The sequence below is a fragment of the Serinus canaria genome, chromosome Z (assembly GCF_022539315.1).
Source record: "Serinus canaria isolate serCan28SL12 chromosome Z, serCan2020, whole genome shotgun sequence".
Classification (NCBI taxonomy): Eukaryota; Metazoa; Chordata; class Aves; order Passeriformes; family Fringillidae; genus Serinus; species Serinus canaria.
In genome coordinates, this window is record NC_066343.1 from 25,264,544 (window position 1) to 25,289,979 (window position 25,436).

The following is a 25,436-nucleotide window of genomic DNA, read 5'->3' on the forward strand; positions in this document are numbered from 1 at the left end:
TCTGTCAAAGAGCAAGGGACAGCAGTTAATGAAAATGTATGTTTGGTAGAGAGATGGTTTAATGATGCAGTTTAAGTTGTATGTGTGGCTAAGGAGGGGTTCCAGTAATGAGAAATAAATACAAAGGAACAGTCAGAATTAATACATTAATTATGTGGGATCTGAGTGTGATGTAAATTGTATGGAATAAGGGATGGAGATTATAATGGGTCTGGCTGAGCAGGAGCTCTTTTCCCCTTAACAGCTCCCACAGTGCTGCTGCACTTTGCATCAATAGTTGGAAAGGTGCTGATAACACGCTGGTGCTCTGGCTATTGCTGAGCAGCACTGGCACAGCATCAGCGCTGTCTCTCCAACATTCCTCCCTCCATCAAGGGGGCTGGGGCTGGACAAGGTCCTGGGAGGGGACACCACCAGGCCAGCTGACCCAAACTGCCCAAAGCCATATCCCAGGGCATATGATGTCAGCTCAGAGATAAAAGCTACAAATAGTACTATAACATAGCAATGTCATGTCTCAAAGCATAACAACACTCTTAGTAAGTGATGAGTGTCTTACAGTATTTCCAGAAAACTCCCCTGATTACTCAAAATGAGAGAGGAGGAAAAGCTAGGAGTAAAGGAAATAAAAAAGAGATTTAATCAGTTCACCTGCTGGAGTTTCATCGCGGTGTACTCACCTCAATCACCTCAGGTTGGGACATCATGGACGATGGCACCAAATCGGTGGGGATATCCATGGTAGCTCAAAATGCCCCTGCTGCTCTCCTCGCACAGTTCCTCTGCACCAGCAAGCTTTTGGTAGGAACACAGAACCCTTCCTCAGACTCTAGTCATACTGATATTTACTCCTAACAGGAAAGAAAAAAAAAACTATTGAGAATAACACTGGGTAGGCAGTCAACACCCAAGATCCCGGGCTGCTGCAAAACCAGTCCGAGTTTGTACAGCCCCACTTGCTGACATGACCACTAACAATAGATTTGCAGGAGAAGTCTCAAAAGGCACACTGGAATTTGATCCAGAACAGGAAAAAAATTCACTTGACAACACAAATAGACTCACACAAACTGAAATCAGCAAGAAGGCTAACACACACAGACTGCTTTTCTTTTGCAAGGAAATAGGGTTACCTACAGAACATTGGTACTGTGTTGATTTTTCCCCCCCACAACAAAAGGAAAAATAAAATTCCCACAAAAGAGTACTCATAGAATTACTTGCTGGAATTCAGGATACATTTATTCCCTCAGTTCAGTGATCATGTGAACTTTTCTTCTTTGTTAAGAAAAACAGCTTACACATTGTGACTTAAAAATATGACACCTTTTTTTCCACGTAGTCACAGACTTGCAGAACATGGATATACCAAACTGTAAAATCTGCTCAGCTGATTCAACAGAATGAAGTTATCTCCATAGCCATCATGTTTATCAAGGTCAGTCTAGCTTCCATATATATATATATCTTCTTTTCTTTTTCTACTCTTGTGTGCAAAGAAAATAAACTAACAAAGAGGTGGAGGGGGAAACCCCTGTAAATGTCCAAGGTAATAATTTCATTAAAAAATTCTAGACTGAGACAACTGCTGGCTTTTTCCTCTTAGTGAGACCAGACATATACAACACAACCCACAAATTAGTCACCACAGAAAGGATTTTGGAGAGACACATATTGCTGTCTTCATCTGTCACTTCCTATTCTGCAAGTCATGGCAGAAATCTACTCATGCAAAGTGTAATCAGCATCCAATAAACATACCAAAAATTACTCCAAACTTCTGTGGTATTTTTCAAACTGAGGACATGCTATAGTTACACAGACAATGCCAGTAACTTTCCTGGCCATAAGTTCATTTTTTCAAAGGCAACACTTACCAAGCCAAGAAAGAAAAGATAAGTGCTGTAGGAAAGTTATGCTCCACATGCTTTTCTGATTCAGTTATGTCTTTGTTTTTGGTCTTGTTAATTTAAACTCAGCCTTTGCACGCCACTGTGGAAATTATTCCTCTTTCTTAAAAAGCATCATCTTGAAATGCCTGCTTCACATTTCAACACATCCCCACATGCCTTACGTCACATGTAGCTGTCTCATCTTCCAAGCTCTAGGATCACTTTTTCCATCTTTATATAGCTTTCCAGTGACCCCTATTCTTTCCTACTCAGTTCTGGCCAGTAACCTTTCATTCTTTCCACTCCCTGCTCCAAATTTCTTCTCCTGTACTCATGGGGAGGGCAGAAAATGGAGCTGCAGCATCTCTCCAACATAGTCTTCACAAAGTAAAAAAACAAACACAACCTTCAGGCTTCCTGTTTTATTCAAAAAATGAGAGTTGAACTAATTTTCTGAAATTCACTAATTTTTCTAAGGACAGATGAGGGAAACAGATAGCATCAGCTTGGAATTCTGACTTAGGGAAGCTTCTGCAACTTGACAATGACTTTCAGTAAGGCTCTATCAACAGCCTGAAATCCTCAACCAACATATTTAATCAATTTCTTCTGAGCTATTGCAACTGTAACTTAAATATGATGTCAGAAGAATTTTTTTCTGTTCTTCTCATGGCATGCTTAAAAGCAGCAATTTCAGTACACTTACTTTACAAACAGTCATTGTTAGTTTCTTTTAAAATCTTTTCTCTTAATTCTGAAATACTGCCACTTTTGGATAATGTAGGTGGGGAAAAAAATTACAGTTAAAGCTGACTTTAGAGAGCAATGTCTGAACCAAAACCAAATGTATTCTTAGAATCCTGTCTGTCAAACAAAATGGAGAGCAAACAAACATTTTTTACTATGGAGCATCATAAAGAAAAAAAAAATGAAAAGCTAATAAAAAAAAATTGAAGTCTGTTCAGCTCATAGTGTAAAGGACTAATTGATCCGAGATGGATAGGTCCTGTAAACTCATCAAAGAAAATAAAACATTTGAACACCATGTAAAAAAGGTGAGAAAGTAAGAAAAAGATCTCACACAAATGTCACACTTCCAGATGTCACATCTGAATTTTTGCCATCTGAAAGTATTCATTTGGCATCACTTGTCTCTGGCAGCCTCCACTAAACAATCCTGCTTGCAATTAATTCATTCAGCTCACAAAATCATTTTACTACTTGCTTTAGTGATAGGTAGCACAACAGGTGTTTTTCTGCTGTCTCAAGTTGAGGTAAGACCAATGTACTGGAAACAGCAATGAGATAAGAATACAAACAGTAACAGCAACAATAATAATAACATAATATACATAAAGAAGGTGACTTACATTCAGAAGTGCACAAAGACCAACCCGGTGCCATGTTGCCCCTAAGATGATGCACAGACCCTCTGTGCCCATTTCTTTCCTCCTGACTGCAAGCCTCTCCTGTTTCTTGGAAGCAAGATGCCCTTGCTTCCAGCTCCCTGTGGTGACCTTTGGGGCATAGAACAACCACCTAGGCATGCCCACAGGGCTCCAGGCTCTGACTTCCCCCTGCTACTGTGAGAAAATTAACTCTGTCCTGGCCAAAAAACAAGCACCATCCACCCCTTATTCTATGCCATCTACATCGTGTCCCAATTCTACACCTTCCAACTTTACGCACATTCATATACAGATACACACCAACACAGGTATCAATTCCACAGTCAGTGGCCGTCCCTCCAAGATGTTTGTTGTGTTTATTTAGTCCATAACTCTGGGCTCTACAAGGAGCTCACAACTGGTGTACCTGGAGCATCCATACCCACTGTCCTTGCTAGTTATAGCATATAGTGGCAGTGTCATTCAGCAACCAACATTACAGACTCTTCTCACCCAAAAAGCAAATCCTTTTGAGGTACACATCATGTGTCCCCATCCCTCTGCATTATCCGCCAAGTGGACTCAGTCCTTGAACAAAAACAAACCCATGGATGGGTTTACCTTTTCTTGAGGCAGCACTAATACAAATCACCTTCCCTTACACATTTCTCATATTTTCCACAGCGACTTTATCTCCTTCCACAGTACGTGGAGGTTTGGATTGGGCAGGGCCAGCTCAAACAGTGGAGCCTCTAATACAGGAGCCTCTAGTGTTAACTAACCAGGTGGCCTTCTCTAAATGTAGATGCCAATGTTTGATAGTCCCAGTACCCAATGTGGTTTTTGGCAGTCCATTGCACTGCTCAATTTTCATTCATCTCTCTCACCAGAGACTGGTGCATGATAGGGAGGCACTATGATAAACCCACTCACTCCCATGCTCTCTGTGTCAGGTGTCTATTTTTGAAATGACTCCAGTTGCCAGACTCGGTTCTCTGGGGAGTACCATAATTCCACAGGACCTGCTTTTCAAGGCCCAGGCAGTGGCGTGAGACACAGGGTAGGTCTCCAACCATCCAGTGGTGGCTTCCACCATGGTCAGCACGTAGCGCTTGCCTTGGCGTATCTGGGGCAGTGTGATGTAGTTGATCTGCCAGGCCTCCCCGTACCTGTACTTGGACCACCGCCCACCATACCACAGGGGCTTCACTTGCTTGGCCTGTTTGATGGCAGCACACATCTCACAGTCATGGATAACTTGGGAGGTACTGGCATGGTTAGATCCATCCCTAGATCACAAGCCCAACTGTGTGTTGCATCTTTTCTCTGATGATCAGAAGCATTACTGGTGCACTGAGCCAGAAGTAATTCTTGTTGCCGTTCCAGATCCACCTGAGACACCTCAGCCTTGGCAGTTCATCCATCTGTCTGCTGTTGCAATGTTCTTCACAAGCCTGACTCTTGGGTGCATGTGCATCTACAGCACACACTTTTACAGCAACTCCGTTACCCAGGCAGAGATGTCTTGCCTCAATTCAGAAGCCCAGATGTGTTTTCCTCTGGGCTGCCAACTCTTTTTTCCATCGTTCCAGCCATCCCCACAGAGCATTTGTCACCATTCATGAGTTAGTGCAGAGACAGAGTGCTGGCCACTTCTCTCATTCAGTGATATCCAAAGCCAGGTGGACGGCTTTAAGCTCTGCAACCTGACTTGATCCAACTTTTCCATCAACAGCTTTGCAACTTGCCATACAAGACTCCATTGAGCAGATTTTCATTTTTGACACATCCGTAAGATATGGCACAAACTGTCAGTAAAGACAGAACATAGTTTCCCATTTTAGCTGATAATATGGTAAGGTCTCCTCAGCACGTCACCATTACCTCCTCCTCCACTCCTGATGATAATTTGAAATTTTTGCTTTTGTACCAGTCCATGATCACTTCCAGTGATTGGATTTCCTGTTTGATCTTGCTCTATGATCAAGCGCAACCCACTTATTCCATGTGGCATCAGTGCCATGAAGTGTGGAAGGGACTTTCCCTTTGAATATCCAGACCAGCAGTGGGCAGCCAGGGTGCCAGGAGAAGCTATACTTTGGTGCCAATCGCTTCTGAAGCAGATTGAACCCCTTCATAAGCTGCCAGATATGCTTTTTCAGCCAGGGTGTGGGATGCCTTGGATCCTTTGTATCGCTGATTTACACTCCACAGGTTGTCCTTGAGTCTCTCCAGGTACTTGTTGCAAGAGATTCCAGGGAGGTCCATTCTCCCTGGCTGCAGTGTAGAGCACAATTTTTCAGCCTGTCTCATCCTGACTGGCCCGAGGGCTACTGCATGAACAATCTATTGTTTAATTTGTCCAAAAATTTGTCCAAAAATTTTTTCCACATCACCTAATAGAGAGGGCTTACAATCTGACTCTACTCTGGAATATGGACCATCAAAAAAATCACAACAACTGAGAAAGTCCATGTTTCCTTCTTTCTGGCTAGTGAGGACATGTGCTGTTACATTTTAGTTCAGTGGTACGCTCTGTCTCACCCCTCGAAAATGTACGGTTTATTCCAAGCCTGTGATCCTTCCCCTGCAGTATGATCTGTCTGTAATCCCATTGGCCCAAGTCTTATTCTGCTCCCACTTTGAATCTCCCTGTTAAACTGTGGGAGAGAGATGAGACATGCTCTTGGCCCTTTTTCTCCCTCCCTTCCCCTTCCCCCCTTCTCTCTCAGAAACCATGCTGCTCCTGGGGGTGGCACCCCAATAAAAGCTCATCTCATAAGCAGCCTCACAAGCCGTGTGCAGTCTCCTTGCCTGCCTGCTGCTACCAGCGAACATACAGCTTAGGGGGGGCCCCGGGGACCCCCCCCAAACAAAGTGCAACAGGGACATAGCTGCTATTAAATCAGCATAGCTGATTTCATCCACTGGAAACTGACAACGTCCGTCTTGTCATTTTACTTCTAAAAAATGTATTTCCTGGGCAGATCCCTTGAGCTTACTTCACCAAAAACCATGAAACCACCAAAGCATAAGGACGAGCCAAACTAATTTGTTTTGAGGAATATATTTAATGCAGGTAGCTCAGTGTGTGCAGGTTGCAAGCTGAGCTACCTGCATTTAGTGTATTCCTCAGTAGAAGTGTTTATGATCTTTACAATTTCCTCCTAATTCTGCCCTCTCTCTCTCCCATGTGGCATTGTATATGCAGCTGAGGATAACTCCCTGCACTCTTCTGTACTTAGAAGAGCTGCAAGAAGATAATAGCTGTGATTCAGTATGGGGCAAAAGAAGCAGAAAAGAAATAAAAGAGGAGATTTCCAGACAGATGGTGGAGCCTGTTGTTATACACTTGCCCTAAAGTTCTTCTGAACAACAATGAGCAATTTCTTTCTATTTAATGAGACTGCCTACCATCTCCCCATCAGATTTCCGATGTCTGAGCAAAGAGACTATGGTTTCTCTTGCCTCAGCAGATGCACTAACAGTTTGGAAGCTAGCACAAAATTAACAGTCCCCATCAAACTTTGCTGATAGGGTGTGTTTGAATACACATATTTTACAGAGCAAATTCTGCACATTGGTTGCCATCAGCCTGGCTCTATTACCCAACGCCCCTCTCCAGAAGGCAGGATAAAGAGTGTTATCACATCCACTAGCTATTACCATGGCAATAAGTACTGAAATAGATCTAGGATATGGCATTGATTACACATATTCAATAGTGGTGACTGCAACAATCAATACACCTTCAGACCAACCACTGTCTTAGGCTACAATGTAAGATATAACCAAAAGTATGTATTCTATCACCATTTTCATAAGCTGTGAAAACCAGGTAGGGCAGGGCTCTTTATCTCTTCCATAACTCATCCCTGATAGCTCTCTCTGAGGGATATCTTCTTCTGCTGATGGAACATCAAGGTCTCACTGAATGACTCATAAAATTACATCATCCCTTTGTGAGATGCTCTGCCCAGGGGGAGGAACCAAGCATTCCTACCCGGACATAATCTGAGGTTTGGAACACCAGAGCATCTACCACCTGATTCCCAGAGTTCAAGAGCTCCAAAACCACCACTGGAGCAAGACCAGACTTACTACAGGATCTCCACTTCAACAGAACCACGTCCACTATTTAAGTGGACTGCTATCAGCACCTTGAGCAACAGGGCGTCAGGCTGTACTCCGACTGTCAGTTTAAGCCAGTGTTTCCTGCCTTTATTTCAATTTTCTTATTAAATTGTAGTTTTGACTTGGAATCTCTCAGTGGTTTTCTATCAAACTGGTACAACAACCAACAAAATGAACAAGCTATACTTGTTCTTACAGCACATTCAATACCTCTATTGTCCCAGTGAATACCAGTTCTACAAATATGTCCATCCCCAAAGTCTTCCTATCTGCTGTTTCTAATCACTGGCCAGACTGCCTGAAAAAACTACAGATCTATAGCTTCTCACCCATTTGGAAGCTCTTCATAAGAATGAATAAATTCACTGTGAAAATGGATTTGTGAAGTATTGCAGAGGGGTCGTGGAAGTCTGGAAGGGGAGTGCCAAAAACAAGGGACAAGCTCACCGTGTTTCCTGCGCTGGCTGCACCATAGACCCCCACTGAAAACAGTCCCTGCCAGTAAAGCCAGACATTTCTTGAGTCTAACCTACTGTCTAGAAAAATAGAATGGAATTTGCTAACATATCAAAAGGTTCAGACACAACAATAGGAAACCTCTACCAGGCAAACACTGAAATAAAAGCAAAACCAAAACCCTTAGTAAAGCATATCTGACTCTGACATTTCCCAGTATCAAAAGTGAGATACTTTTGGTATTAGTTACAAAAAGCTACAAAATGAACAAAAGTTACAATAAGCCCTGAGCAATTGTCCAGATTTTTAAGTTTAAGACTTATGAAGACTCAAAGATATTTACTGAAGTTACAACAAAACTGAGCTTATTTGTTCACTTCTGCAGAAGCAGCTGGGATACCCACAGGAAACAAGGTGAATTTTTCATGCTGCTGTTGGACTAGTATGCTATATAGGGGCAAAAGCTCTTAGATATTCACCTAAGACAGCCAATAACTACACAGAATAAAAGATGCTTATATAAATAATACCTCATCCCCAAAACATGGTGTATATATTTACCCAAACTACAATTGGAAATTAATTTATATCTAGAAACATTTTCCCATTAAATCCCTGCCTCTGTGGAGGAATCCCCTAGGGACCTAGTAATTTCTTTGCAGTTGTCAATAGTTAATTCACTTTGACATTAAATGTAAATTCCTTGCAGATATTGTTTAAGAGGTCAGAATTTTCTCTCTCAGTCTGAGAACATGAATCCAACAGCACCAATTTCTATCCAGGCCACTTCTGCTCACGGAACTCCTGCTGTTGATGAAACACTGCACTTTTTGAGCACAAACATACCCAGAGCAATTCTTAAAAATTGTCATTTTCCAACTGACATAATAAATATACAACACAGAAACTGGCTAAACAAAATATCATCGAGGCTTAAAAGGGAGGGAAGGAGACCTGCCACAAGCATAATGTAGTGTTTTAAATGTTTCACTGTCATAAAAAAAAAAAAAAAAGGTGATGTGTGGGGTTTTTTTTTGCTGTCCCTTCAGAACGAGTGTCCTAAACAATTGTCTTGGAAGTGATTCTGTGATACAACACAGAGTCAGGGATTTTATTACTGCTATGGTTCCATGTAAGTAATACACCTACTTTTGTGTTGGTATGATGCCTGCTTTGATTGCAATTTGTCAGCCAAAGCATACATTAAATGTAATATTAAGTGCAACCACCTCTTTAGCCATGAACAGCATTAAAAGCAGGACAGCAGCATGTTTAGCTGTCTATCTTGCAGATTGCTCACTGAAACAGCATCAGCTGGCCAGAGCACTCAGCTTTTATTTAAGCAAATCAAGACAACACCTTGGAAAATTTAACTTCAAGACGCCCAGGTACCTGAAAAGCATTCGACAAAAAAACCAAACCAAAACAAACACGAGAGCTCACTTAAAGACCAAACTGAAATGCAGAAGTCCCAAAGTGCATTACTAACCAGAAAAAAAAAGAAAAAAGAAACTCATGTTTCCTATCTTTCCTTCTGCCTTCCACCAAATCACACCTGTACACCTCAAAGACTTTTAGACTTTTTAAAAGCTGCTGCAGGGATATTTGCAAATTCCTGGGGCTAAAAGAGATTTCCAGTTTCCATTACCTCAGTCTTTACTTTCAAAATACAGCTCTTAGCTTTTCTTACATAAAGAAAAAAGATTAAGAATTCAGTAGTGATTAGAGGCTAGAAAAGTATTTCTATACAAATTTTAAAGCTGCCCTTAGATTCAGTAGGACTCTTCCACAACACAAGGTTCCACAGAGGATCTCAAATCTAATCCATTTGCATTCACAGCGCAGCCTGTGCTTCAAACAAGAAAAAAATAATTACGTCATTCAACCTTCTGAATAGAAGCTCTGTGGCTAATCTGAGGAAGATCATTGTTCTGGCCTCAATAATACAAGTACTGCAAGATTGCTGCTAAGGCTTCCCATGACAGAATAAAGCCTGCAAGTTCAGCAAAGATGCCCCAGGTGGAGCCTCCTTAACCGAGCTAAATATTTTCATGAACTCTGCAGAGGGAGTGTGATGTGAAACTGTCCTCTTTCCCCTCTGAAAGATTAGGGAAATGATCTGTCACCTTAATCATTTATCAGGCACTGAATTAATTTACAACAATAAAATAGAGTCATCATGCAGTTGCACTTCCTCAGAGAAATCATCTGCTGTCACAAAGAACATGGCTCAGCGAAGATACCTTCACAGTGACCCCACCAGGGCAAGGTTAGAGAGCCTGTCCACATCCCCAAATAGAAGCAGAAGAGCAATCTGAATGTATAAAAGGACAGAAACCTCTCTCCACAGATTTTCAATGAAAATAACCAAACCAGTAGATAGAACAATATCCTCAAGCCTTTACCTTTCAGGGTAATCTTTTCCATATGCCACTCTAATTTGCCTCTTACCCCTCCTGAGGATGACAGAAGCAGACTGACCACAGTCATGACAGGGGTTCCACCAAAGGGCAGACAGCTCAAGAGTCTGTAATTTAACTACACATGTCTACCTTTTTCCTTTATGTGCTCTGAGGTTCAGCTCCAAAAAGGACCTCCAGATGATCTTAAGTGAGTAGATTATTACCAAAATTACAGGATTTTAATTCTTTCAGGAATTGTTTTTGTCTTAGTGTTGTGTATTTTGTTATTTGGGGGTTTTTGGAGGGAAAAGAAAATGTCACATTCTATTAAGTGACAGAAAGCATACCTTGAAAGGACAAACCCATAGGATTTGGCATTGTAACATGTGAAGTCATGAACACATTCACCCTCAGTCATGCCAGTCACAATACAAACTGGACTCACATCAGCAGCAGGCTAATCCACCAAGTTTTTATGTACACTGATGAAGAGAAATTTAACAAAATAAAGGAAAAGAGACACCCTCCTTATTTTCTATTACATCTCAATTTTTTTTTTTTTTTTGCTAGAAGTGTCATGACTGTGCTCTCAAAAACTGAAACATACTCCTTTTCCTTGCTAAACACAGGATACCTTTTTCTCTGCTGCAGACTGAGGCACTTAATCTCATTTGCAGTCAGACAAAACTTTCACTTATTTTATGCAGTTGTTCTTTTCCAGAATCCTTTCTGTACTTCCCTGACCTAGGTCAGTTTGCACCATCCTCTGCAATTTTCTCACTTGCTAAACCTCCTTTCCTGATTATTTCCATATTGTATCCATTCCACACCCATCACTTGGGGAGCATTTTGTTGCTGTTTTTTAAAGCCAAAATGATACCTCGTCTTCTCTTGAAGCCTCATACTTCTCTGAAAAGTGGAACTTTGTCTGAAAACTCAAAAAAAGTTCTGCACGGCTTCCTCAGTTTTCTCATTTTCCTGCAGTTTGCCCTTTAAAGCCAACAGTCTGCCATCCCATTACTATCCAGCACCTCTAGAATTATTTCAGTCATTATCTAGCTTCTCCTAATGACTTCCATAAGTGTTTGCTTGTTAGGAATTGCTTGGAGATGATTGTTCCTTTTCCACTCATTAAGGCTGGAGAACCTCTTCCCACTCCCAGGGGGAAAAAAGTGAGCATCTGCCTTAATGCAAGGGATGCTGGCTGGTAAAAGCACATCTCTTGGGAAGTACTAGGAGCTTCTTCAGCACAGTGAACAGGTCAGTGTAAAAATAATCACACCAAACACACAGACACAAAAAAATTGCTTTAAAACATCTCTGCTAGCCACAGCACCATCTCCAAGAAATGAAGAAGCAGCAGTTCCACAATTTTTTTTTAAGTGGTAAATACCGGATCAGGAAGATATTCCTGAAAGTGACTTTTTAATTTTTGCATATCAAGTAAAGGTGACCTAAAGAACTAGGAAGATTCCAGAGTAATAATTCATGCAATCATCATATTTCAACATTATCTCACTATTTTAAACTTCCAGAATCACAAGAAAATAAAGAGGGAAAATACAGCTAGACACCAACTCCAGGAGAATAATGCCAGCCTGCCTAGGCTTACCAAAACAAGTCACTACAATATGAATGGTCTCTCATAGCACTACCACAATGAAGCTGCTGCCACGTGACTGCATTTTCAAAATATACACTTTCATCATACTGACATCTATAGTACCAAATACTACTAAAAAAAGTAATTTCAAAGCAGTTTCTGAAACTCTTTTGAAACTGTTTATTTCTACTGACAGGCATGAAATTTGAACTAGTTAATGAAGAGGCAGAAAAGTTCAAAGTAACCATTGACAGCTCATAATTTAAGATACATTATTAACTGTTGCCAGCACTATGAGAACATGTGTGTATAAGAGAAAGTATGGTGTGTGCTTTTGTCCTCTTCTGTCTCTTTTGTCATTAAAAAAATAAATAAATAAAAAGATAAGGAGAAAAAGAGTGACAGAGCAAGGAGCTGCTCATCAAAATTATTCTGAACACTGGAATTGCAAGGGTAGTGGACAGAATTTAGCTCCAAATACATGCTCATTATTATTTTGCTTATTAATCAATATAATTAGAGGAGGTAACAGTGGACAAAGGCTTTTGTATCAACTTTATTAATGACATAGCCACAGGGATAAAGTGCACCCTCAGCAAATTTGCAGATAGATACCATCCAGAGGGACCTGGAAAAGCTTGAGAAGTGGGGCCATGGGAATCTCATGAGGTTTAAACAGACCATGTTCAAGATGCTGCATCTGGGTCAGGACACTCCTGGTATCAACACAAGCTAGGGGATGAATGGATGGAGAGCAGCCCTGTGAGCAGGACTGGGGTCTGCAGGTGGGTGAGAGGCTGGACATGACCCAGCCATGAGCACTCCCAGTCCAGAAAGCCAAATGTGTCCTGGGCTGCATCCAAAGCAGCGTGGGCAGCAGGGGGGAGGGGATTCTGCTCCACCTGGAACCCTGAATCCAGCTCTGGGGTCCCAGCACAGGAAGGACAGGGACCAGATAGATTGTGTCCAGAGGAGATGCTAAGAGGCACGGAGCACCTCGCCTACAGGAAGAAAAGCTGAGGCAATTGGGATTGTTCAGATGAGAAAAGAAAAGGCTGCAGGGTGACCTAATTGCAGCCTCCCAGGACCTGAAGGGAGGCTTCAAGAAAGATAGAGGGACTTTTCACAAGAGCATGTAGAGACAGGAAAAGGGTGAATGGGTTCAAACTGAAAGAGAGTAGATTTAGATTATATGTTAGAAAGAAATTCTTTACTGTGATGGTGGTAAGACACTGGCACAGGCTGCACACAGAAGCTGTGGATGCCCCATCCCTGGAAGTATTTAAGGTCAGGATGGATGGGGCTTTGAACAATCTGGTCTAGGGAAAGTGCCGCTGTCCATGGCAGGAAGCATGGAACTAGATGATCTTTAGGGTCCCTTCCAAGCCATTATATGACTCCAGCTATATCAGAAACCAGGATGCTTTTCTCCAAATTATCACTTCTCAGCAGAAGAAGCACGAGACCTTAATCTCCTAAGCAACTTACAAAAAGAATTTTAATATTTGTTTCCAATAAGAAATAACCAATTCAACACTTCCGTGGATCAGCAACAGAGGCTCCACTTGTAAACTTTACCTTTTGTTTTAAACTAAATAGCAGTAGGCTGGCACTCTTCTGAAACAAGTTTGTGTCTAAACATTCAGGCAATATCCTTTTGCTAGATAAAAAAAACCATCTGGATGATAACAAAATGTCACAATTCTCTAAGCAGCTTTGAGGGAGGCCAGCCTTAAAATGAACACTTCCTTTTTACCCCACATCCACAAAACAGATGTTCAATCTTCAGGCAGAATAAACCACCAAAAAATACAATAATATGAAAATGCTGAAGCCGAGGAAGTTCAAAATTAAGCACGCCAAACCCCAAATCCCAAATGACAAAGGCACCACCTCAATATAGATCTACATGTGCCACGACCAATGATACACAAACAGGAGTTTAATTTAGTTTATCTGAAATAGAAATTTGCCAACTATTCCCCCCACTCACAAGAATACATTAAAGACTGTAAGGCAATAGCTTAACATGGTTCAGGCCACCACCAGTGCAGACAGAGGAACTGTTTATCAACCCCTCAAACCAGAAATAACAGTCATGCTCCTTCAGAAATATTTATGCAACATCTGCATTGGTTCAACTGACTGTTCTCCAGACACTTTCTGCAATGCTGAATTTTGCAAAGTTAGCCTGAATTAAGTTTGAAAGAACTTAGAATTAATGATAAGAAAGAATTATCTTAATGACAGGATTTAAATTCTCTATTCTCATGTCACTGCTCTTTCCCAAGGCCACAAACAAACTTATCTGATGAACAGCAGTGACCCAGAAATAAGATCTTACCTTTGATCTTGTCAAAATGGAGGGGGAGCAAACCCAGTAGCTCAAGACAACAAAAATCGTGATGTTGACAAATGAAAGGGAATTACTTCTTGTCCATCATGCAGGTATCTGGTGTGCTCAGAACAATACACCCAGAATTTGTGAATCCCTCTGTAAAATTGGGGCTGGTTACTAGTTTCTTGGCAGAGGTCAACAGGGCTTCCTAGTCCTCACAGCCTGCATCGTGGTCCCTGCTGTCTGCAGTGTGCCAACTCTATTGGTTGGACTTTTTGTAGAATAGTTTTTATGGATGATCAGGAAGTATCACACTTTGCAAAATATCCTGGGAGCAGCAGCAGGCTCTGTCAGGGATGCTTAGTAGAGAACTGCAGCAGAGTACAGGGTTTTGACTTTGGGTAGCTTATGCTGATCATTCTGTGAATTCAAGATTTATACATGTAAAGCACAACTGAACTATGCCCTGAAGGGAGAGATTTGAAGAAAACACCAAGGCTTCATCACCTTTCCCTCTGACCCTTCCCCTTTCAATTATCAAGTGAAGTTTAAAGCAACTTAGGCTGCTGGCTATCTAAACAAGCAGGTAAATACAGAGGATTAGCTCACAGCTTGACTGATTCACTTTAAGAATTGACTGGGATTAGCTCTGAGTTGTGTTTAGCAGACAGGCTCTTAGTGCATGCAAGAAGTCACATGAATTAAGTGGGCTGTAGTAAATTCACACCATACTTCAGTGATTATTCAGCTTCTCTGACTAGGTCCTCAATACATACACTGCCCAACAGAAACAACAAATATTCAATCAGAATGTTTGGGAGATGCCACAAATTCAAGTGAGAACAGAAAGCCAGGAGGTAGAATGGAGTTGATGGAAAAACAGAACAAAACCAAAAAACCCTATCTCCTAACACACATGATGACAGAAAGGTTAGTGTCCAAGCACTGTCTAGACCATCTCACCACTTTTTACTTCTTAAACTTCTTTAAACTTTTCGCAGCTCTTTTAAAGAATAAGAAAGGCAAAAAACCCAACCCTGTTTGACAAAAGCACAAATGAATATCAATGGATTATTCTTGAAGGAAAAAGAAAATAAGAACTAACTAGCAGTTTGCCTCCAGCTCTTCCGTTGGAACTTGGTGCACATTAGCATGGGTACAAACTTTAAACACCACACACTTCAAAGCCTCCCTCAGACAGTTTTGTAACAAAAGCATAAGCCATAAAGCATTACTTGGGAACCACTAAGACTTTTTTTGTGACCTCACAAATAAACTAAGAAGTTCAAGGGAACCAGGCCACAAAAGGAGAATGTACTGAAATCCACCCACAAACCAGACCTTTCAGGCATCCCACAATTGCACACACCAGCTGTGTCCATGACACCAAAGCCTGAGGCCCATGCACAGATACTCTCATCCCTGACACAGCCCACTTAGGCATGCTGGATCTGATTTTCAGCCTCCCGCTGCTGAGTGGCCTCTCTCAGGTCAGCCAGCCTCATATGCCCCTCTCAGGGGATCCCACCTGGAATGCTGCATCCAGCTCTGATCTCTGAACAGAAGAAAAAGCGAGTGCAGAGTGCCACAGAAATGATCAGAAGGTTGGAGCAGCTCTCTTATGAAGACATGCTGAGAGAGTCCAGCCTGAAGAAGTCAATGTTCTGGGAAGGTGCCTTATAGCACCTTCCAGTACCTAAAGAGGTACTTTTTTTTTTAATAAAAAAAGCTGGAAAGGGACAAGGGTCTGTAGTGATAGGACAGGGGGTAATTGATCCAGAAGGAGGGTATATATCAATTAATACTATGAAAAAATTATTTAGTGTGAGAGTAATGAGACATGGGAACAGGTTGCGCAGAGAAGCTGGGGATACCTCAATCCCTGGAACTGTTCAAGGTTATGCTGCACAGCGCTTTGAGCAACCTGGTCTAGTGGAAAGTGCTCCTATCTGTGGCAGGGACTTGGGACCTAGCTGATCCTTATGGTCCCTTCCAACCCAATTCCTTCTATAATTCTACACAGAAATGCACTATGGCATGCTGGCAGAACAGACAGTGTTTTGGAGTAACCCAATGCCTACACTACTTGGTCAGCTGCTGCCTTCAGCCTTGCCGCAGCCTTCTTCCAAGAACACTCCACTTAACCCAATGGGCAAGTGGAGTGTTCTTGGAAGAAGGAAGAGTGCCAGGCAAGAAGGAAGAGTGAAGCACCATAATTTACCAAATCCTCAAAATTTCCCACTACAGCAATACTGGCACCCCCCTCTAGTGGAGACACAGCTTTTACAAGCAGGAGATGGCGCCTGCAGGGTCTTGGGAGGAAAGTTAATCAAACTGCAAGAGGAATACACAGAGCACAGAATGACTTCTGGTGCAATTGCAGGGGGCAGATGCATGTGGAGCACACATTTGGGTTTCCTACCAACTGAGAAATGTCACCTCATCTTGGGAGCTCCAAGAAAAGTCAGTATTTCCCCCCCGCCCCCCCATTTCTCACATGAAGCACGAAGGAGCACGGTGTGGCTTCTTTGCTAAAGCCATTCCTGCACTTTTGTGCCACTCTTCTGAGGGAAAAAGTAACCGTTTTCACACAAAAATTATAGCAAATATCCCCACAGAGATCCCCTCCTAATATTCATAGCATATTAGGAACAATTTAGAAAGGAGAACTGAAAAAGCTGTAAACAAGCCTCTCAGACAGAACTCAGTCACAAAAACCTGTGCAACTGATGGCAAGAAACTTTGTGGAAGAGATGTTGGGGATGGAAAAATGCAGGATCATGGCATAAGCCTTTACTCAGGCATATTATTTTTCAGGGACTTATGTTTTCTAAAATCATGTAATTCCCTCCTGTCATCAGACTGTCATCAGCTTGCACATCTCCTGCTGAATTTTTTTCCTCCAGGCTGAACCTCCTAGGATTCATTTGCATGTGAAACTTAAGCAATCCAAGAAGCAGAAACACACTGTACTTCTTGGAGAAGCAGGTGTTAACCTATGCTATTCCTATCAACTGTTTGCAAAATTGAATAATTCTGAAGACCCATTTTTAGTCCATTCATTAATACCAGGACTGTTCTGATTATAGTAATACCCTGAAGTCTCAGTCAGTTTCCAGTCCTGCTAGCATGGGCTTTTGAAGTAGGACACTGTAACTACTGTAAACAAGAAGACAGAAGACTAGGGGAGAAAACACTCATTCAGAAAAGTCTTCTTTAGTCTGCAAGGCTTCTGTACAGGGAAATACATTGCTCTGAGATAAAGTTTTTAGTGGTTCCTTTAAAATATTTAGGAGGAGCAAAACAATCCTGACAGCTACATTGGGGCAGCTCTCAAAGCCCTGTGCAGAAACCATGCCCAGGGCAGCTCAAAGATACCTGGCTCATTTCCACAGAATTCCTCTCCACATATGACACATTTTTGGGAGGGACGGACAGGAAAAGGAAAGACAGAAAGATCAACAAACTCAATAGACATTTATAACATAGATATTTCAAGTACAAGTCACATTCAAGATGATACTCTTTGAACGCTGGGTACCTATCCACACATCTATTTCCCTGAAGTTGTTTGTCCCGCTGCAGTATCTCAGGAAAACAATTTGGGAATTCCACTTCCTTGGCAAGAGGAATGAAGGGGCAATGACCTATTGATGCACTGGACTTGTGTCTGCAGGAATGTAACAACAAACAGGGAGACACTGAAAATCCCACTGAATTCTTCACTGAAAGCCCCGGCTTTGCTCCTCAACCAAATCTAATGCTATGTGGATGGTTAACACCTGCTCAAACACCACTCCTAGTACATCCCAGTGTCACTGTGGCACACATCATGCTCTTACTAGCTGACTGGTTCATCCTGACAAGAGAGAAATTCCTGGAGACATTCTCAGATGGATACAGGAAATGTTCAGGTTATTCTTCTGTACTAATAATTTGCCAATACAACACACAACACTTTAGCATGGCTGTGGACACATTTGCAAAGACACCTTCCAAGAGCAACAGCCACTGACATGCAACACAGCAGTATTACAAACCTTGCTGCACTTTACTTTCCTTTGGGATTGACAAGCTTATCATTATCAGTCTGAATTTATGTTTCTGTGTCTAACATTCCCCTCCCAATTTCCCAAACACTTTTTACTTCAATAATCAGTTTTACATATTCAAAGTTAGCATGCAGCTACAGAAACATGCTATAAAGTTTACTCCTATAAGCACAACCTTATGCAAGGTAGCCAAATTTCCTCCTTTCATCCCACGTTACAGCTTTACTACCACATGGAACCCCTTCCACTGCAACTCATAGGAGGACTGTACATATCTTGTGAAATACTGATCCAGGCCCTACAGACAAACACTGAAATCACTCCAATCACAATAGGCATTGAAACAGCAACTCAATTATGCACAAAAGCACAGAATTGACTTATATTAGCTGTAGTATCAAGGAAAGAGCTTGGAAGAGTCCGGATAGAACCTCAGGCACACATACACACTGCCACCCTTTGCTACTTCATATTCAGTTACAAGTAACTGTGAAAATGGCTCAAGACACAACCATGAAATCTTGAAAGCTCCAGGACCCAAGAAGTGTCACCACTGTTGCAGTAAGAGATTGTAAAAAAAACCACAGTAACCACAAGAAAACAGATCCCACCAAGAGAGTCAGTGAGCACTTAACAAAGGCACACAAACAAACAAAAAAACCCTGACAACAATAACTACCACCACAGTCCCTCCCAGTGCAAGGCAACATCCAGGGGCAAGGTGACCTTTTCCTGACACTGCCACTGGCTCGAGGTACCAACCTGCAGTCCTGCCTGGAGGTCTCCCGCCGCCAGCCATCCAGCTGGCAGCAGCTGGTGCCACCGACAATTTGCTTCTCCTCAATCCAAAGCAGCAGGAAGGCAGGGGTGCTCACCACCCACTGGGCTTCTGTGCTGGGAGCTGAAGGGACAGCAACTGCTGCACTGGTGGCACCCCCAGAGCCTTTCACGCCTCCTTCCTTCAGCCCTTCCTCCTCACTTGACACCAGCAAAGCTGATTCAGAATTGGGCAGCTAACACGCTCGAGTTTTCTTCTGCACAAACACCCTGGCCGTGTGACAGCCACCCTGACACCCGCATCCTGACTGGGCGAGGCACGCTGTCCTCCTCACACTGCAGCTGTGCAATGCCATCCCAGCTCACTCGCTCTGTCACCAGCAGCAGCTCAAGGCTTCAGGACACTGTTTGGCAGATCTGACAACCACAGCAGGTCAAAAGCAGACTGCACTATCAAAGACTAAACATTTAATGATTTCCAGCAGCTACAGTACCTTTATCAAAACCCCTTCACAGCAGACAAAATAACACTTGCCACACTTGAAAGCTATGTAGCTATGACAGACTGATAAACTCTCAAGATTTCTCCTTTCCCGCAAACACCAACCTGAAGTATTACCATCCTAAAAACATGTGTGACCTGTACAACATCTCTCTTCTCTGACTGGATTCCAGTAAGTCTTTCCTAGAGCTCAAGTTCAGCTCCCTGCTATTAAATAATCACACACTTAATCAAAGAAGATACAAATTTCCCTATGCTGTAAACATTCCATACTCATCCAAACATTTATTGCTGTAGCTAACTTCTTCTTAATAAAAAATGGATACTAAAAAATGGATAGTACTTCAGCTACATTTTTCAAGGGTGAAAACAATCATCCTCAAATGGCAAAAATACTTCTAAGGAAAACTTCTGCTCCCATAAGTGATGTACCAGCACCATTTCATATCTGCCATACACACCCTAAAAAGATGGGGAGGAGGGAGGGAAAGGGGCTTGCAATGAAAAACAGTGTGCATTTCCTTTGCCAGATTTTTACCCCTCTCACAATCTCCAGCATTTTGTACAGAAAGATTTTGCCTTTGATGTCAATCCAATGCTTTCAGGCTTGCTCCTGCAAGCACTGCAATATGCAATACATTTTCTAGCTGGCAAAGAAATGGATATACTGCATTAAGTGCCTGTGAAATCCATCCTACTCCAAAGGTCACTGTGGCATGTAAATTCCTACAGAAAAGCCAGAATGGTCTGTAATATGGCAACCAGAGGCCAACACTGAACTGCGAATTATCATACATGACTATCAAACTCATAGACATTTTTTTCAGGAGTTTCAAAAATCCACTTGAGGAGGTGTTTGCCTCTCAGTCACAGTCAGAAGCAAAACCAGAAAGATGATATTGGTCTCTCATATTTATCATCTTTGTATTTTTAAAAAGAAAATAAGAGGAAATAGGAGGATCTCTGAACTTTATCTAGAGTATATCACATGGAAGCAAAAAAAAAAAAAAAAAAAAAAAGAAAAGAAAGAAAAAAAAGCTGTTCCAACGCCTCTCAAGTTAAATAAGTCTCAAATACAGGTAATTCAGTTGGCACAAAAGTCTACATATAGTTCTCTGCAATACAGTATCTGCTGTACTCCCAAATTACATTTCTTTCTAAAAGAGATCCAGCTTCTCCACTTTGCAAGCGAAGGCATTTCTTGTGCCAATGAAACACACTGCCTACCATCATTTCAGCAGCAGACCACATTGCAATGCTTGAGTGGGAACAGTAAGGCACAACCCTTTGCTCCTGTTTCCCCAGCAGCCAGGCCATTATCCATCAAACAGTCCACCAGCACAAATCTTCAAGGCACTTGGAAAGCAAAACACTCTGCACACACCCCAGGGCAGAACCCTGTCCAGGCTATTTATCCTGGGAGTGGCTTGAGGAGGAGGGATGTGGTTCCCCATCTCTGGCTGTGCTGCTGGCAGGGGCAGGCATGCCCTACCCAGACTCCTTGAACCACAGCAGTCCCGCAAGTCTGTGGCTGTTTTTGCCTGCCAGAAGCAAACGGAGAAGATTCACTTTCTTTTTAAGAAGAAATACTTTTTTACTTCTGGGGTAAAGGCACCAGTGCTCTCTATGTGCACTAACCTGACTGCCTACAGTACCTGGGTCAAGGACCCAGATCCAGTAGGAAATCAGGATGGACTGAAAAAAACACGGTCCACAAACTATTCCAGGCTGTGCCTATCAGGAAATTCTGTACACTTTGCACTAATCCAAGCTAGGCTATTGTCCCTCTGTGGAGAAATACAACGCCTTAACCACCTCAAAGTTGTTTGTTAGGAGCTTATAACAGAAAGGCCATGGAATTGCCATGTGAGATGGGGACACACATAAACTACCCAAGCCAGCACCAGTACATAGGCTCTTTTCTTTTCTGTTGCACAAACAGAAACAGTATTTCAACAATGAGAGACACCAGCCATTTAAAAATGAAAATTGACCCTAGAATGCAACCTTCATCCAAGCAATTACCAAGATTTTGCGAGCCAGGTGTGCTGTTAATCAGTTTGGGAGTGTAGAAAGCCTGTCAGGCAACTGCCAGTGGAGGTGAGAAGGAGAGGTCTGGGTGCACAAAGACAGGCACTTCTCAGAATTCTCCCCTACTTTCAACAAAAATTGAACCAAGGTACCAGAAATTCAGATGTTCACTGTCATATATATAGCAGTACATCAATGAAAGTGCAAGAATGCACAGGCAATGCTTCTACATGTTAAAGAAACTAAACTTGAAATATAAATGGAGAAAACCAAAATTCAAGTTCCCTGACACGTAAGTAGAACAGCAGCTCTCATTTCCTTGACAGAACTTTCTTCTGCCCTGGGAATAATTTTGTATTTCTGTCAAAGCAACCCATCAGCCTTGCATCTGATCCAAAGTAATTCAGTGCCAATACAGATTTTGCCACTGACATTTATGGGCCATGGATGAAGCGTTAAGCTTCTGCTTTAGCTATGAAGAAAAACACATGGGGGAAAACATGAAGTGTGTAAGTTCAGCCCTAATGCAGCACTTGTGAGGAATGTCACATCTCTACAGTATTACGCTGGGACACCTGGAAAAGTCAGAAACACATCTGATGCTACATAATCCCTGCCAGTTGAAGCCACTACTGCCTGAAGTCCCTCTTGATCAAGCATTTCTGAAGAGCAGCATTCTCCCTTCAAATCATCAAAACTCCTAAGGCAACAAATGAGGACCATACCTAAACTGAAAGCAATCTTAAAGAAAAGGACGTGGGAAGATGGAAAAAGACACACTTGATTTTCTCAAAACTTGGTTTTCTTTTCACCTACTAAACTGATAGAAAAAATAATTCAGCCCATTGTGAAAGACCAAGCAGTGAAATGCACAACATATAAGCCCAGTAACTAAACATATAACACAATATATAAACCCAGTAACACAACATATAACACAGTAACTAAAGATGCTAGAGGGATCAAATATTGATTGCTCTATTCTTCTTTCAGTAAAACAGTTTTATGCATCTTTCCCCTGGCATTATGTGTAGCAGGAGCTCTTCAAATATCCCATTTAGATGGATTTAAGCTGAATTTAAGTGTCCCTTAAATTACATGCTTTTTTTTTTTTTTTCTGAAAGGGAGGAAATTGTTCTTAGCAAATTCTAATTTTGTGAGGGAAACAACAGTGAAAAGGACAGCTGCCACACAGTACTAGTTACCACTCAAATTCTTCCACTATCCTTGAGCCTTACCAAGACCGTTAGTGACAGCCTGTGAAGAGTTCCCCACTCAGCCCTGATGGCAAAAGAGCTGCATTCAATTTTCTCTGCATCCATATGATAAAAAAAGTCAGATACACAGCAACAGTGCTCAGTAAGTGCTGGCAGGTCACCACCTAGAGGTGCTCAAAGCCAGCTCTTCTGACATCTGGAGAAGGCAGCTCACCTCTGAGAGTGCTCAAACTACTGGGTATTCAAAGGGAAGATGGTGGTGGTCTCCCAAAGGAATAAAGTGCTCAGAAGAATTACTTGCCTTTGAATTTTAACCTCTGAACATGAGACAGAGCAAGCTCAATATGGATAGCCACTGAGAAACAGCAAACTATTCATTAACATGTTATTTAGGGCTCATCACCACAGTGATATCAAAGTGAATCCCACGTAAGTACAAAGCAGAGCACAACACTTTCTTCAACAATGCCTCCTGGATTCCCCAAACAGTTTAACTGTGTGACACTATAAGACCAAGTGAAACACAGCTTTTTTTCCCCCCCATTTTTAAGCAGAAAGGAATCATATTTTAGTTAAAATCTTCCAGAGCTACTGATGAAAACCACATGACCATGAAGTATTTTTGCTCACAGTGATAAGATTGTCTGTTACTCACACGTGGAGTTCACATATTAAAGCTGGGTACGCACTGTAGCGTTACTTTAATTTTGCATTTTCCATGTGTTCTGTCTCAAAAGCTGTTTAACCTTTTGACCCTCAATATTTGTTTTGAAGAGCAAAGGAAGAGAAAGCAGACACCAGCCAATGTTTTCCTCTCTTCAACCAGCACTGCTACTGCTAAATTCTCAGAACAAGGTTTATGGCAGCCAAGGGTCCAACTACTGCAATCTGTAAGAGGGAGAGATAGAGACACACCACACTGATCATGCAGCAGTGCTTCCCAGTATTCCTAAGTAGCATTTCCTTGGTTATTTGCCATAGAAAAAGGAAAATACCATTCATGAAGAACTGCACAGGATGAGACAGTGTCAACCTACTCTGAAGCAAAACAGCATTTAATTTTGTGTGGTTAATATTTAATAAAAACAACAGTAAAACACAGGCCTATCAAGTTGCTTTGTAAGTCCGAGCCCATATCAGTTAAGGAAAAACACGCGGCACGCCTATAGCCAGTAATAGCAAGCTGCAGGGCAGAGCTTCACTTACGCCTGTGCACACTGAGTATTGCTTCAGTCCACTGCTGAAATTGCCAGAAATATTATTTTAGTACTGCAGTATAGCCCATCCTCGCACAAGAGTAACAGGCTGCACGGCACACACCCCTGGCCGCCAAATTGAAACATGACTCCCAGACCTGAAAGTGATTCATTTTATACCAAATGGTACAACACGGCAAACCTGAACTAGCATGCAAAAACTTTCCTTGAAAAGATAAGAGCAGCAGCAGTTCTTAGCAGAAAAAAGTTTGCAGCTACCCCAATTCCCCCACACTTTGAGAACACAAGTAGCCTACAGGGTCTCCCCCAAGTTATTTTGCCTTGAAACTTCAAAAAAACCCCGACCAAACAAAAAACCAACCAAACAAGCAAACAACAACAAATAAGAAAAAGACACACGGAAAACCACCCCAAACCTGGTTCAAATAAGGATGGGGGAAAAAAAGAAGAAAGGGGGAATTTAGGCAGCTTCTAACATTCACAGACAACTGAAATCTGTGAAGGTGTGAGATTGTTTCACAGAGATATCCCCAAGAAAATGAAATCTAGACATTCCAACATTTTCGCGATAATGAAAACTTTGCACATAGTTCCATTGGAAGCAGTTTTTTGGTAGCATTCCCGATGTGGAGCTATTTTAAACGAACACAGAAAAAGAAGTGAGAGGAAGAAACTTGGTCCCTCTGGTTCCACCTCTATCTTTTCACTTCAGTTCTTCAGTTTGCTAACGGCTTTTGTCCTCTATCTTCCCTCCTGCTCCCCACACCCCCAACCCCCCCGCCCCGCTCCCGGTCTTTCTCTAATAAATCACACCCTTGTGCTTGTCCTTCATCTTCTCCCTGTCCTTTACCTTTATAAACATCATGGATACACCGACACTGCTCCCATAGGACTTGAGCAGGCTCTTCGTCCGAAGGACTGAAGAAGTCAGGAGAGAGAGGTGGCAACCATTTTTTATCTAGGACTTTTTCCACTGCCTTAATTTGGTATAAATAAATCCAAAGAGATTTCGGGGTGGAAGGGGTGAGGAAAGGAAAAAAAAAACCAAAACCAAAAAAGAAAATTATGAGGACAGACTCTGAGTAAGTCCTGTTAGTGTTCCTTAATCAAACAAGTGCCCATCACATATTCCAGGCCAGCCTCAGAGACGTTAGTCCTGCAGGAATAGCAGCCTGACCCGACGCCTCGAACTCAGTCGAGGCCATCCCGAAGGAGCCCTTCGCCGGAGAGGACCCCGACAAGCCGCGCCGCCCGGCACACCACTGCGAGCCGCGGGACTTAGACCAGGTTCAGAAACACGAGAGAAAGAGCCAAAGAGAGGAGGCGAAGAGCGCCGTGGGCACGGAGCCCTCGGGGAATGAGGGAATGGGAAGTGGGCACCTTTTCTCGGGCGAGAATGGTGGGACCCCCCCGCCCCGCTCCGCCCC

The 25,436-nt window shown here is 42.3% G+C and overlaps 1 protein-coding gene across 2 annotated transcripts in view; it reads right to left on the reverse strand.

Moving 5' to 3' along the window:
- Positions 1–25,436, reverse strand: part of LPAR1 (lysophosphatidic acid receptor 1) — a 69,337-nt gene that overhangs the window by 43,788 nt on the left and 113 nt on the right. The window contains exons 1-2 of one of the 2 annotated variants that reach the window (XM_009096760.4): positions 24,860–24,986; positions 681–851 (exon numbers count right to left, since the gene is read on the reverse strand). In XM_009096760.4, the coding sequence (XP_009095008.1) occupies positions 681–740 (60 nt within the window). In that variant the 5' untranslated portion in view covers positions 741–851; positions 24,860–24,986. Of the gene's footprint in view, positions 1–680; positions 852–24,859; positions 24,987–25,436 lie in introns of those variants that run through there. The other variant, XM_030237557.2, reaches the window with a different exon arrangement.